General features: G+C 61.7%; 2 protein-coding genes across 5 annotated transcripts; one reads left to right on the top strand and one right to left on the bottom strand.

Moving 5' to 3' along the window:
- Nucleotides 1-614: 614 nt before the first annotated feature.
- On the top strand, nt 615-4399 carry LOC102098998 (C-X-C chemokine receptor type 2). 2 transcript variants are annotated; one of them, XM_065070725.1, is made up of 2 exons: nt 615-1205; nt 2997-4399. In XM_065070725.1, exon 2 carries the CDS (start codon nt 3002-3004, stop codon nt 4070-4072), a length of 1071 nt encoding a protein of 356 aa, XP_064926797.1. In that variant the 5' UTR covers nt 615-1205; nt 2997-3001; the 3' UTR covers nt 4073-4399. The 2 variants fall into 2 exon arrangements, with proteins under 2 accessions (XP_064926797.1, XP_064926796.1); XM_065070724.1 differs by having other exon boundaries at nt 1071-3805; nt 3893-4399.
- A 141-nt stretch (nt 4400-4540) lies between these two features.
- On the bottom strand, nt 4541-13029 carry RUFY4 (RUN and FYVE domain containing 4). Of its 3 annotated transcripts, none has more exons than XM_065070704.1 (12): nt 12594-13026; nt 11650-11755; nt 10611-10673; nt 10121-10227; nt 9635-9760; nt 9252-9358; nt 8953-9096; nt 7166-8249; nt 6983-7089; nt 6241-6387; nt 5953-6026; nt 4541-5827 (listed from the first exon to the last, which is right to left on the bottom strand). In XM_065070704.1, exons 3-12 carry the CDS (start codon nt 10654-10656, stop codon nt 5436-5438), a joined length of 2334 nt encoding a protein of 777 aa, XP_064926776.1. In that variant the 5' UTR covers nt 10657-10673; nt 11650-11755; nt 12594-13026; the 3' UTR covers nt 4541-5435. The 3 variants fall into 3 exon arrangements, with proteins under 3 accessions (XP_064926776.1, XP_064926777.1, XP_021146174.2); XM_021290499.2 differs by having other exon boundaries at nt 5543-5827; nt 5895-6026; nt 12594-13019; XM_065070705.1 differs by lacking the exon at nt 9635-9760 and having other exon boundaries at nt 12594-13029.

Here is a 13029-nt window from a genome sequence, read left to right as displayed (position 1 = left end):
GGAATGGGCGTCCCCGAAAGTATGGGAGTGCCCCAGGGAATGGAGCACCCTGGGAGGGCTGCGAGGGTACCCTGGAGCCGACGGGGGTGCCTAAAACTTTGGGGGTGTCGCCAGGGAGTAGGAGTGTTCTTGGAGCTGTGCTGGTGCCCCAGGGGTATGGTGATGTGCTACAGCTCTATGGGTATCTCCAGGGAGCAAAGGTGCCCCAAAAGTGTGGTGCACCCCTAACAATAACAGGCACCCCAAAGCTGTGGGGATGGGGGTGCCCCAGAGGGACCGGGTGCCCAGAGGGTGCCCAGAGGTGCAGGCTTCCCCCAAAGGCAATAGGGTTGTTCAGGGGAGTAGGGGTGCCCAGGGTTACGAGGGTGCCGAGGGTCTCCCAGGTCTGCGGGGCTGGTGTGGGTTCACGGCTCCGCCTGGCGGCCCGGCTGGGCTGGGCTGGGCTCGGCTCGGTTCAGCACAGCCAGGGCGGCGGGGACACAGGGATCAACTCTGGGGACACCCCTGCAGCACCCCCTAACGGGAGCAAGCCAGCCCCGCAGTGCCCCCAGAACCCCAGCATGAACCCCTACTCTATCAATGGGGAAACTGAGGCACGGAGCCCTGCCCTGCCCTTGCCCACCGGCCTGCCGACCAAGGGCCCCCAAGGCACCGTGGGGCATCCACTCTCCGAGGGGACTGTAGCACCTGGGGGGGTCTCAAAAGGGAGCCCTGCATCCACTGGGGGCCGAAGGACAAGGTGGGGACCCCCAGTTGGAGACCACCAGAGTGCATCACTTCAAGGGGGGCAGTGCACCCCCGGGTACGCCCCAGTGTCACCCACTGCTGGGTGTCCTGGGACACCCTGGGGCGGGAGAGTGATGGGGGGCTGTGGGCTCCCCCCAACCCTGGGGAAGGCGTCCTGGGGGCGACGGGGAAGGATCTCTTCTGGCTGCCACTTCCCCTTCACGCCAGCAGAAGGTTTTGCAACCTCGCTTCCTCCCCCGGGCAGCATAAATCGGGCGGCGGAGGGAAGGAGTGCTGCGAAGCACCCTGGTGGGCACAGGTGAGGGACCGTCCGGCTGGCCAGGCTGGACCCCCAGGCCTGACACCGCCACACTCAGCATCAGCGCCCTTTGGGGTGACGCCAGGATTTGTCCCATTGCCCAGGTGCTTTGGACAGGGAGAAGACCCTAGAGTCGGGGGGACAGCGAGGGCAGTGAGCGGTGAGTTCCCGGGGTTACCAGGGCTTTCCTCTGGCTTCACCACTGCCCCAGGCACCCGGCTGAGCCCACCCCCATGCAGAGTGGGCTGGGGGCCAGGGTGGGCTGCCTCAGCTGCCCGAGGGCCTGCGTGCTGCAGGAGGAGAGAGAGGCAATGGGTGGGGGCACCCAGGGCTGTGCTCAGGGCTCATCTGGGGTGCAAACCCCCCGCGGTCCCCAGGGACATCAGCTGTGGGTCCCCTGGGGGGAAAGTGCCCACTCCCATTTCCTCGAGCACATTGATGTGCCGGGAGGGTGCTTCCCATGGTGTGTCCCTCCTTCCCCCCTGAGGGGACCCACAGGGCCATCCCAGTGTCCCCCAGCCCTCCTGGGGTCAGGAGGGGAAATGGGGTGCTGCTTGTTCCCCCAGCCATGCTGGCTGTGGGTACCTGTGAGTGAGGCATACCCAGCTCCAGAGGAACAACCAGGATTTTCAAGCGGATGAGCAAAAGAAGCAACCAAAAATAATCTGAGGGGAAGCAGTGATGTCCGGCTCTGCCCTGCATCTGTGGTGGACCCTCTCAGGGGACCTTCCTCCACTCATACCAGCAACGTCCCCCGCTGCAGCCCTGCAGGATGCCGGGACATCTCCACCCTGGGCTGACCATCCCAGCAACACTGCAGGAGTGGGGCTGTCAGAGCCAGGGAGGGATTTTTCTGGATAGGGCCACCAGCCCAGCTGCTGTGGGGAATCCCTGCCAGGCAAAAGTGGAAAGCTGGTTCCAGGGAGGGTTTGGGGCCAGCCTGGGGCCAGGGACCCCCCAGCACTGAGAGGTCCCAGCATCCCCAAGCAGCCCTGGCATTGCTAAACCTTGGAGGGGTTCGGGGACTCAGAAGTGGGGCAGAGGGGTCAAACTGGAGTGAAACAGAAGTCCAGATCCATACTGGGAGAAGGCTGAAAGGCAATGGTCTTCAGGGGAGCAGGGACAGAACAGACTGTCCCACAAGCGAGAAGACATGAAGAGTGACTGTCACCTGTGATTTCCCCATCACGGTCAAGCACAGAGGACATGGACATGCCCGGCAGCACCCAGCTGAGCAACAGGAAAACCAGAGATGTGAAATACTTCTAAAGAAACCTGCAAGGGGTGACATGTCTTTCCGTCCAGAGGATGAAACCACTCACACAGGGACAGGACTGGGTGGGGGAAGAAGGGCATGAAACTGCCTTCGGACCTTCTTGAGTGTCTCCTGCCCTGGGCATCATGATTGCAGCCTTGCTGCTGACTGGGGTGGCAGGAGGGGTAGCTCCAGCAGTGATGCTTGAGGGTATGGGGAGGCCAGAGGGATCTAGAGATGCTTGAAGGACTTTGAAGGTGCTTGAGGGGCCCTGAGATGCCCAAAGAGCTCAGAGGCTTTTGAAGGAGCCACACAAACCTGGGAGACACAGGGATGCTGGAAGAGCCAGGTGTCTCCTGGCGGGACATGATGGGGGAGCCCCCCAACCCAAGAAGAGGTGGCCTTTCTGTGTAGTATCCCTTTCTTCCATGGGGATGGGGAAGGGACAGGTTTGGAATGAAGTGGAGCAGACCGAGGGGTGCTGGGCATGTTGTACAAGGGGATGAATGAGGGACAGTGTCCACCTGCATCACTGCCCATTACCTGACATAGTGTGGACATGGGCCACAGTAGAGCAATTGGGGGAGCTGAGAGGGGACCTGGGGGCAATGGAGACACCAGGGGATCCAGAGATGCTGTCACCCCTTGCCCACACCATCCTCCCACCCCACCCTGATGCTGCTTTGTGCTCCACAGGCAAAATGGAGTCCTACTCCTTCAGTGGGGATTTATCCAGCCTCCTCTTCAACTATACCTATGACTACAGCACGGCCATGCCCGACACTGCAATCTCTGCTGCCCCATGCCGGCCTGACAGCTCGGTCCTCAACAAGTACCTAGTGGTGGTGATCTACTGCCTCGTCTTCATCCTCAGCGTGGTGGGCAATGGGCTGGTGGTGCTGGTGGTGACCTCCAGTCACACTAACCGCTCTGTCACTGATGTCTACCTGCTCAACCTGGCTGTGGCAGACCTGCTCTTCGCCCTCAGCCTGCCACTCTGGGCTGCCTACCGAGCCCATGAGTGGATCTTCGGCACTGTGATGTGCAAAGCCATCTCCATGCTGCAGGAGGCCAACTTCTACAGCGGCATCCTGCTGCTGGCCTGCATCAGTGTGGACCGCTACCTGGCCATTGTCTATGCCACGCGGGCTGCCACCGAGAAGAGGCACTGGGTGAAGTTTGTCTGCTTGGGCATCTGGGTCTTCTCCGTGTTGTTCTCCCTGCCCGTGCTACTCTTCCGCGAGGCTTTCCCCTCGCCCAACAATGGCACTGTGTGCTATGAGCGCATCGGTGGTGAGGACACGGCCAAGTGGCGGATCGTGCTGCGGATCCTGCCACAGACCTTCGGCTTTGCCCTGCCCCTCCTGATAATGCTCTTCTGCTACGGCGTCACCATCCACACCCTCCTGCAGACCAAAAATGCCCAGAAGCAGCGGGCCATGAAGGTCATCTTTGCTGTGGTGCTGGTCTTCCTCATCTGCTGGCTGCCCTACAACATCACGTTGGTGAGTGACACCCTCATGAGGACACACGCCATTGCTGAGACCTGCGAGAGAAGGAACCGCATCGACACAGCCCTCTCTGTTACACAGGTCCTGGGCTTCGCTCACAGCTGCATCAACCCCATCATCTATGCTTTCATTGGACAGAAGTTTCGTAACAGCTTCCTCAAGATTCTGGCACAGCGTGGGCTCATCAGCAAGGATGCTGTGGCCCGCTATGGCCGCACCTCCTACGCCTCCACCTCTGGCAACACTTCCACCACCCTTTGAGCCCTGCTGGGACCCAACCCTTGCAGCTCTCAGCAGACCCTGGCACCCCACACACCTCAGCATCCTCTCCCAGTCCCCTGGGATGTAGGCCGTGGTGCCCTGGGGATGGGCAGGGCCACCAGTGGGTTCTGGAGCCCAGCTGAAAGAGGGCTTGGGCATTGACGGGGTAGGACCCCATTGCCAGGGGAGCGATGCCTAGTGCCACCCACCCTCCCCTCTCTTTGGGGTACAGCCTGTGACTTCAGGGACCCCACCACCCTGCTGTGGGGACAGTGTTCGTGGCTGATGGCCATCCAGCAATAAAGCAGTTGCCAGGTGGGTCACTCAGGTCTGGCTCCTCTTTTCCAATGGGAGTAAGATGGCACAATGGGGTTAGGGCACTTCTCTAGGGGCGGTGGGTCCTGGGCGACCCATTTCAGTGCCAAAGTGCGGGTACCAGCTGGGGCCAGCAAGGTATGGGTAACCCCGTTTTCAGGCCAGGGAAGGGCTGTTACCCAAGAGGCTCTTGCAGAGGGTTCAGTGTCTTATGCCTCCCCAGAGGGGACCGAAACCCAGATCTCACTCCCTGCAGTCGCCTAACGAGGTTCTGGCACTTCCCCTCTGCAAGGGTCCCTGTGTGGTGTCTGTCCCACATGAGGACAAAGCTGCCTCTTTCCTGACCCCAATCTGAGCCCCACTGAAGCAAATTAGTTCAAGATCTCTGGGCAGCCCCTCACTGACACTGAGCCAGCCCTGTGACCCCTGTCCAAACGGTGGGGCATCACCCAGGGCACCCCCTATCCCTCCAGCTCTGCAGTGCCAGGACATAATTGTGCAAGCGGCTGGGAACCTGTCCCTTACACAACCAGGATGTTTCCGCCTTGGCTTGGGCAACTGGGGCTGATACTGGAGTGGGGCAGAGGGGCTGAAGAGGGGACCGTGACCCTGCTGGGGTCCCTCCTACCACCCTGTGTGCCAGATATCAGGGTGCCTGCCCCAGCATGTGCAAGCATCTCTCCATAGGAGTCCTGTATTGCTCCTCCATCCCCCCTAATCCAGGCTTCTGGGAGTCCTTAACCATGGGGGCATCAGTGGGTGCCAGCCATGGGCCACCTCATGGGTGGGTACAGGGGTCCCATGGTACCCATGCAGGGAGTCCTGGGGACTTGGAGCTGGGCAGGATCACTGGGGGTTCTGGGCAGGGACAGCCCATCACCTTTGTATCTGGGAAACCTCTTGCCTAAGCAGTTTCTCGCAGCCTGGCAGGAAGCCAGGGCTGTTGGCCAAGAGCTCCCTGCCCTGCCTGCTGCTGCCTCCCTGCTGCAGGACGGGGCAGGCAGCAGCTCAGTGTGGGTGCAGCTTGGATGCCCCTTATGAGGATGGTTCACCCCGGGAGGGCTTGGACATCCCCATACCGGCATCCCCCCAACCCACACCCAGCCTGAGGCTTAATCTGGCAATGGCTGATAGATGACACAGGAGCCACAGAGGTAGCAGGAGCAGATTGTTTTCCTCTCTGTGGACCAGCCACAGGAAAGACAGTTCTCAAACCTGAAATGTTGGGCAACAGGACCTGCCTGCAAGCTCTGGACACCTGGGTCCCCTGTAAGTCCAAAAAGAGGCAGCCAGGGCAGGATGCGTCCAAGGCGTGGTGCAAGGGATGCAGTCCTAGCTCATGTAGTCTGTGGGTGCCTTTGCTGGTAGCACAGCAGACAGCAGCGCCCATGCTTGCCCACATCCACGGAGCATGTGTGGCACACCTTGCCGTGGCAGAGCCTGCCAAGAGAGCGGGTGGTGAGAGCTGTGCCATGCCTATGCCACCCCCAATGCCCCCATAGCGCACCTGCAGTTGTACCGCCGGGAGAGGAGGCGGAAATCTTTGCGACAGCGGGCACACAGACCTGTGTCGCGGGGTGCTGGGCTGGACACCGGGTTGTCGATGCCCTCCGTCTTCTGCCACAGGGCATCTTTCTCCCTGTGAGAAGGGGACATGTCAGCCCTGTCAGGAACATGCCCTGTGGTGGGGCTCCAGGAGCACACCCTGGTGCCCCACCCCAAAGTGGGCACCTCAGTCTCCCAAAGTGGTGAGTGGGGTTTGCCTGGGCTCTGGTGCCCTCCTCTGGGCAAATGGGTTTGGGGCCCCCCACCTGCGCATGGACCCAGACCAGTGTGGTCCCTGGGTGTCTCACCGCAGCAGCTCCAGCAGCCGCCCCTTCATGTCACGGATGAGCTCCTGCTGCCGTGCCTGCTCGGCACCGCGCGTGGCCTCCCGCTCCAGGGCCTCCCGCTGCGCCCGCTGCAGTGCTGATGCCCAGCGCTCCCTGTCCTGCCGGGCCCTGGTATAGGGCAGTGGGGAGATGATCCCCTGTTCCTCAGCTGGTCATTTCTCTATCCTTCCATCCCTCCATCCCTTCTTCCCTCCCTGCCTCCCTCTGTCCCTCTATCCACTGCCCATCCATCCCCAAGCTGGCTCTCCATCTGTACAGCCACCTTGGTATCTGCCAGGCTAGCCACCCACCTGTTTCTCAGCTGTTCACCTGTCCCTCTGTCCTTCTGTCCATCCATCCATCTATCCATCCATCCGTCCACTCACCCCAAATTCAACCCTCCATCACTCTGTGTGCCCAAGCATCAACTTATTCACTCCAAATTCATCCCTCTATCCACTCCTCCATCCATCTACTCACTCCAAATTCATTCTTCCACCCCTCTGCCCACCCACCCCTCCACTTACTTAGCAGTCCCCAAATTGATGCCTCCAGCTTTCCCTCCCCAAACCGTTCCCTCCCTCCCCCTGCCCTTCCCCAGGTGCTGCTCCCCTGGGTTCAAATGGGGCATCCTGGGGTGACCCAGGGGAAACCCTGTGGTGCGTGGGGATAGGAGAGACCCATTGTGGGTGAGGGGTGGTGGGAATGGGTATCCCCGCCCGACCTGCTGAGCTGCTCCTGCAGCCGTGCCACCTCTTGCTGCTGTGCCTGGAGCTGCTTCTGGCTCTGCTGGGCCTCCTCCCTCGCCGTGGCAGCCAGAGCAGCCAAGCGCTGTGGGAGACAGGGGTTCAGCCCTGGTCCCCCAAACCCCCATCCCACTGTGGGATCCCCTCAGTCTTGCCCATACCATGGCCATGCCAGTGGCTGTGACAGGCTCTCCATCTGCCTGGAGGTCCAGTGGGGGCTCCTGTGCCCTGCGGGCAAGCTCCAGTGCCCGCTGCAGCACCTCCTTCACAGTGGCCACCTCGTCTGGGGCACCAGCATCACCTAGTGCATCCGGCCGTCCCTCTGCTGCCGCCAGTGCCACCTGGCAGTCCCGCAGGCGTGAGGCCAGTGCTGCTGCCTCTGCCAGGACCCCGGCCAGGCGGGCGTCCCGCTCCTCTGCCGCCTCCCGCCAGCCCTGTGCCTCCTCCTGTGCCCGCACCAGCGCCCCTGGGTCCCCCGCTGCCACCGTTGCCTCCAGTGCCTGCACCAGGAAGGTGTTGGTTTCCCGCAGGGCCTCAGCCTCCTGTGCCTGCAGCTGGGCCCACCGGGCACTGGCCTCCTCCCGCTGCCGATGCCGCCGCTTCTCCCTTGCCAGCCGGGCTGCCAGCACCCGCGATGCCACCTCCTGCTGCTCCAGCTCAGCCTGCAGCTGGGACACAAGTGCCTGCAGGAATGCCTCCGTCCCGCTCGGCTGGCTGGGCACCAGTGGTGGGGAACCTGGAATGACCTCCATGCTGGGCAACGAGGATGTGCCCAGCTCCCTGTCACCGCTGGGTTGGGGTGCTTTGCCAGAGCCATGTGCATTGTTCAGCTCCTCCACATCCACATGCTTCACCTCCTTCTCATCCTCCTCCAGCTCCTCTTCATCCTCCTCTTCCATGTCCTTCTCCATCTGCACATTTTCCTCGTCTACCTCTGCATCCTCCACCTCCTCCTCATCCTCTTCCTCTTCCTCCTTCTCATCCTTCTCCACCTCCTCTTCACCTTCCTCTTCCACATTCTTCTTCATCTCCTTGTCCTCCACATCCCATTCCGCATTCTCCACCTCTACATTCTCTGCCCTCAGGGCCAAGGTGGGTGAGCATGGGTGGGCTGGCACCCCATGGGGTGCCGTGGTGGAATGGGCAATGCCATCAGACCATCCATGTGCCTTAATGCTGGTGTTGTCTGGCAGGGCTGTCTTTGCTGGGCTGCTCCCAGCCATCACATTGGGCCGTACCAGTGTCCTAGAGGGGACATAGTACTCAGGGCCACCAGGTCACCCGCAGTGCAAGCCAGGGACTGCAACCCTCCCACAGGGCTCCCTGGGCATGGTGAGCATTTGGGGATGGAGAGGGCAGCAGGGCTGGTGACACCAGGTAGCATCTCGTGATAGAGGACCAGGAAGGCTAGTGCTATCAGCCTGCACACCAGCAGAGCAAGTGGTACCAAGAGATGCCCCCATGGAGGCAGTGGTTAATTGGGGGCTGCATGTGTGCTTGTGGCAGTGTGTGCACACGAGTGTGTGAGCAGCAGAGCAGGCATGAATGTGCCAGAGCAGCTGCATCCACAAGTGTGCCCCTGCAAGTATGTCCTGGGACAAGGGTGTGCATGCACATGAGTGTTCCTGTGTCTCAGATGTCACAGTGTCACGGTGTTGCAGCAGACCTGTGCCTGGGCACATCCTTGGCAGAGGATAGCAGCATGTGTGTGTGTACGCACATGTGGCATATTTACAGGCACGAGCATGGAGTGCGTGCTGGCATGGGTGTCTGTTCCTGCCTGGGGCCATGTATGGAGGGCTGGCACAGCTTGGGTGCCATGTGGGGCCCGGGGTGGCAGGGGGACACCTGTGTGCTGCTCTGCAATGCTGAGCCACAGGTGCCCCTGATGCCTGTGGCACCCCTGATACCCCCAATGCTCCCAGTGACCCCACATCCCCAGGCTCACTCAGAGAACATGGGCCAGGCGATGTCCAGGTCAGCCCTGTGCAAGGCCAGGCGGAAGGTGATGCCATCCAGCTCATAGAGGCTGACCAGGATCTCTGCCCGGCGCTGGGGGCTCAGGAAGGGGCTGCGGGCATAGTACCACTCACTGCAAACACAAAACAGGCTCACTCACCCCTCCACACCCTGGGCAGGCACCCGCTCCTGCAGTGCCCTTACCCACAGTGTGCTGCAGGGTGCTACACACCCTGTTCGTGTCCCTCGCCACTGTGAGCATCCCCACCCCGTGCTCCCCAAGCTCACCGGAGGCTCTCAGGGTCAAGGAGGCAGAGCTGCAGGGACTCTGCCAGCTGTCGGTGCACCAGGCAGTACCGCAGGAAGGCTCGACCCCTGCCCACGGGGGTCTTCAGCTGGGGGGAGAGGGGGTTAATACAGCCTTACCACACCAGCCTGCCCCCCACACACCTCCCCCCCTGCCCATGCAGGGGGAGGGAGGTCCCCAGGGCCAGGGTTGTGGGGCAATAGGGATCCCAGAGGAGAGAAAGCCCTTTATAGTGCCAGTGGTCGAATCCTCAGTGCCTGGGTGAGTGTGTATCTGTGCACAGTGTGTGTGCACCCACAAACATGCACAAGTGTGTGCATGTGTGCAGGCATGAGCCCCTGGGCACCCACCACCTTGTGCCCACCTTGTCCAGGGAGGTGACAAAGCGAATGCCCTCATGCTCCTGCCGGCACCGTGCCAGACCCTGACACAAGAAGTCCCAATAGTCCTTGCGCTGCCCGAAGAAGCTCCTCTTCTCCTTCATGTCAAACTGGCAGAGACACAAGCTTGGGTTTGCTTATTTGGGGATGTCCCCTGTGCTCCCAGACTGTTCCCTGTGGGACTGGGATCCAGCCAGCTCCCCCAGCAGGATGGATCCTCACATCCCCTAGCTGTCCCCTCTTTGCCAGCTTCATGCCTCAGCTTCCCTTTTGCAGCATGTGCAATTACACGTGGGGACATGGGTGAGCCTCGTCCGGGTGCTCGCATGGCTGGGGAAGCCCAGGGCCAAACAACACTGTCTGGGGTCATCCCAGCCCCCGAAACAGCCAGTGTGGGGTCCCCTCTGCTCTCAGCTGTGCCCCAGGGGAAACTGAGGCAGGGAGTGGCAGGGATGGAGGAATGGTGGTACCTGAAGGAGGAACTCCAGCTGGGCACAGAGGCTGTGCAGCTCCCGGCTCCCATCTGTCACCGGTAGGTTCTGCTCCTGATAGCTGTGGTTCAGCTCAGCCACAGTCTCTGTGGGATGGCAGGGCTGAGCTGGCACAGCCCTGTCTGGGCAGCGGGCACCCTGCCCCATCCCACCCCCTCCCTGCCACCTCCTGGCTCCCAGCCCCGGGGATTTCTGCTGGCAGATGAAAGAGGAACCTGCTCTGGGATGAAACAGGGGAGCGGGGGGAGCAAGGGAACAGGTACCGGCCAGGCAGTGCTGGTTGCCTAGGGCTGACAGCGAGGACAGGAGCAGGCAGCAGTGGTAGGGCTGGTGCTGGGGGCCTTGGAGGGGGAGCATGGCACCCACGGCAGTCACCCGCAGTCTGGGTGCAAGGAAGGAACCAGCATAGCCAGGACGAGACACACCATTGCAGGGGACACGCTGGCAGGGGACAGGCTGGCACACTTACTCTGCAGGTCCTTGATGACGCGGTTGAGCTCCCCGTCCCCTGACATGGCTGTCCCCTGGGGGTCTGCAAAGGCAGGAGCAGCGATGAGAGTTGCCAGGCTGACACTCACCTGGCACCCCTAAGTTCTCTGTCCTAAGGAGAGGGTCTGTTCCCCACGCACCCCAGCTCCACCCCAGGTCTTCCTGCTGTTAAGAGGTAGTGTGCTCAGGCACCCCTGTGCCCTGCCCAACTCCCTACCACTACATGGAGTATGGGATAGGCAAATGTGCCCAATCCCATACTCCCTTGTCCATGTGCCCTGTTCCCAGATGCCCCCAGCCTCTGCCCCCATGCCATGCCCAGCCTCTGCCCCATTCCTTGGGGGCTGCAGGGACTGAGCCTTCCCATCCCAGTGTGTCCCTGTCCTTGTCCCTCAGGATTCAGGATGTGGGTTTGGTGCAGGGGAAGTGCTGCCTTTGCTTCTGCTCTCGCTTCCCTTGCTCACACCACAAACAGTGTGGGGGCTTAAGGTGGGGCGGGGAAGGGGAACACACAGACCCCAACATGCAGCCCCCTCAGCCAGAGCCCCCCCGGCACAGCATGCTGCCTGCAGGGCTGGTGTGGAGTTTGGGGGTGTGGTGGGCATAGGGTGTGGGACCAGGGGCACAGTGCAGTGGGCATGTTTTGGGGGTTGGCAGGTGGCACCCTGGGGACAGGGTAAGGGACAGTGTCCACGAAGGTGGCAGGTCCTGGGCTTGTCACCGTGGGTGGCAGCTGGGCACAGTGCTGGGGGAGCACGTGTGTGTGTGGGAGTGTGCACAGCAGGTTGCATGTGTGCTCACAGAAGCATGTGTGCCCAAGTGTGCCCAAGCGTGCCCAAGCATATGTGAGTGCCCCACGCTCCCTGCTGCAGCAGGGTGGCAGGGTGGGCAGAGCAGCACACGGACTCCTGACTCGCGGGTTCCTGTCCCAGTGCCCTTGGGTGACCTTGAATGAGCCGTCTTCCTGCCTACCCACCCTGCCCGTGCCTCAGTTTCCCTTAGGAAGAGGAGCCCCTTACCTTTGGCTGGAGAGCCGTGGGGTGCTCTGAGGTGCTCGCTGGGTGCCGGGGGGATGCTGGCGTGTCCCTGCGCCCACACTGCACCCGCCTGCTTCTCTTTTTGTACCTTGGCCAGGAGGAAGTGGGGGAAGTTGGGGGGGCTGCAGGAGCCACCCACCACCCGCCCTGCATCACATTAGACACTGTGGCTTGGCCACTCAAGTTCTTGATCTGGGCGGGTGTTAGTTTTGGGGAGGGGGTCGGTGAGGCTGGTCCCCCTGCACAGCCCCTGCAGAGGGGGGAAGCACAGTGCCAGGCCTGGTGGGGGTTACCCCGATATAATCTTCTGCAGATGGGGCTTGGGAATGCTTTGAGGAACACCCCCCCTGCAGTTTTTGTGGGGGTTCCGGGACATATACCCAGCTAGCAGCAGCCAACAGCACCCCTGGGGCAGCTGCAGCCCCTGGCACAAAGCCCCTGCTCCCATGCACAGCAGTCCCCCGGGGCAACAGCCCCTGGCATGGAGCAACAGCCCCTGGCATGGAGCTTTCCCCCACCCAGCAGCCACAACCCACTCCAGCAAGGCCCATAGCAACCCCTGAGCACCTGCTCCGCACATTGGGGCTGTGCCCAGTGCCAGGGTGCAAACGCTTCCTGGGACATCCTGGGCAAGGCTCCCTCTTGCTATCTGTGCTTGTGGGGCTTCCAGCCCAGCAGCACGCCTTGGCCCCTGTGTCTATCCCCCTTTGCTATGCCAGCCCTGTTCTTTGGCTTATTCTGGGATGGGGGCTAAATCCCCTGTAAGGGTCTAGGGGCGATGCCAGCTCACCCCCCAGTGCAAGGCATGGTGACCTGCTGCCATTTCACTCCCCACTGCCAGTTTGGTGGGTGCCCCCAGCAACGTCCAGCTGCCCCCAAGTCCTGCCCCACCCCGGGTCCATGCTCACAGCACCCACTGGCCCTACCTGTGCCACACGGGAGAGGACTGGGGGCCATCCGCCTCCCCCAGGCCAGGCCTCTGCTCAGCACCAAAACGAAAGTAGGAAGTGATGCTGAGCAGGAGACTGTGACTCCCCACACCCTCCTGGCTCCTGGGGGGGGCATGTTGGGCTGTGGGATGTCCCTGAGCAGCCGGGGGACATGGGGGAGCTGGTGGCAGTGCTTGGCATGACCCCCAGCCTCCCCAGCACCCCATTCCCCCATAACATGCTGCAGTGGGTTGCCCTGTGGGCACAGAGCACAGCACCCCACATCAGATCGGGAGTGCGGACAGGGTGTTGGGGGAGATGGAGCATCACCCCGCTGTGCCAGGGGAGATGTGTGTGTGTGCGATTGCATGCATGTGCATGCTGTGAGTGCATGGCTATAGGAGGGCTTTTGTAGGGACAAGCCACATATGTG

Source organism: Columba livia, chromosome 7 (assembly GCF_036013475.1).
Source record: "Columba livia isolate bColLiv1 breed racing homer chromosome 7, bColLiv1.pat.W.v2, whole genome shotgun sequence".
NCBI classification, from domain to species: Eukaryota; Metazoa; Chordata; class Aves; order Columbiformes; family Columbidae; genus Columba; species Columba livia.
This window is presented reverse-complemented; position numbering and strand designations above follow the sequence as displayed.

What these genes read in the sequence shown, in the direction of transcription:
- LOC102098998 (XM_065070724.1), top strand. Translation starts at nt 2,807, where the DNA reads ATGAGGGACAGTGTCCACCTGCATCACTGCCCATTACCTGACATAGTG. An exon ending in TGCCCTACAACATCACGTTG is followed by an intron (nt 3,806 to 3,892) that starts GTGAGTGACACC and finishes TCTGTTACACAG; the next exon opens with GTCCTGGGCTTCGCTCACAG.
- RUFY4 (XM_065070704.1), bottom strand. Translation starts at nt 10,656, where the DNA reads ATGTCAGGGGACGGGGAGCTCAACCGCGTCATCAAGGACCTGCAGA. An exon ending in CGTCATCAAGGACCTGCAGA is followed by an intron (nt 10,228 to 10,610) that starts GTAAGTGTGCCA and finishes GCCATCCCACAG; the next exon opens with AGACTGTGGCTGAGCTGAAC. An exon ending in CCCAGCACCCCGCGACACAG is followed by an intron (nt 5,828 to 5,952) that starts GTCTGTGTGCCC and finishes CTCTCTTGGCAG; the next exon opens with GCTCTGCCACGGCAAGGTGT.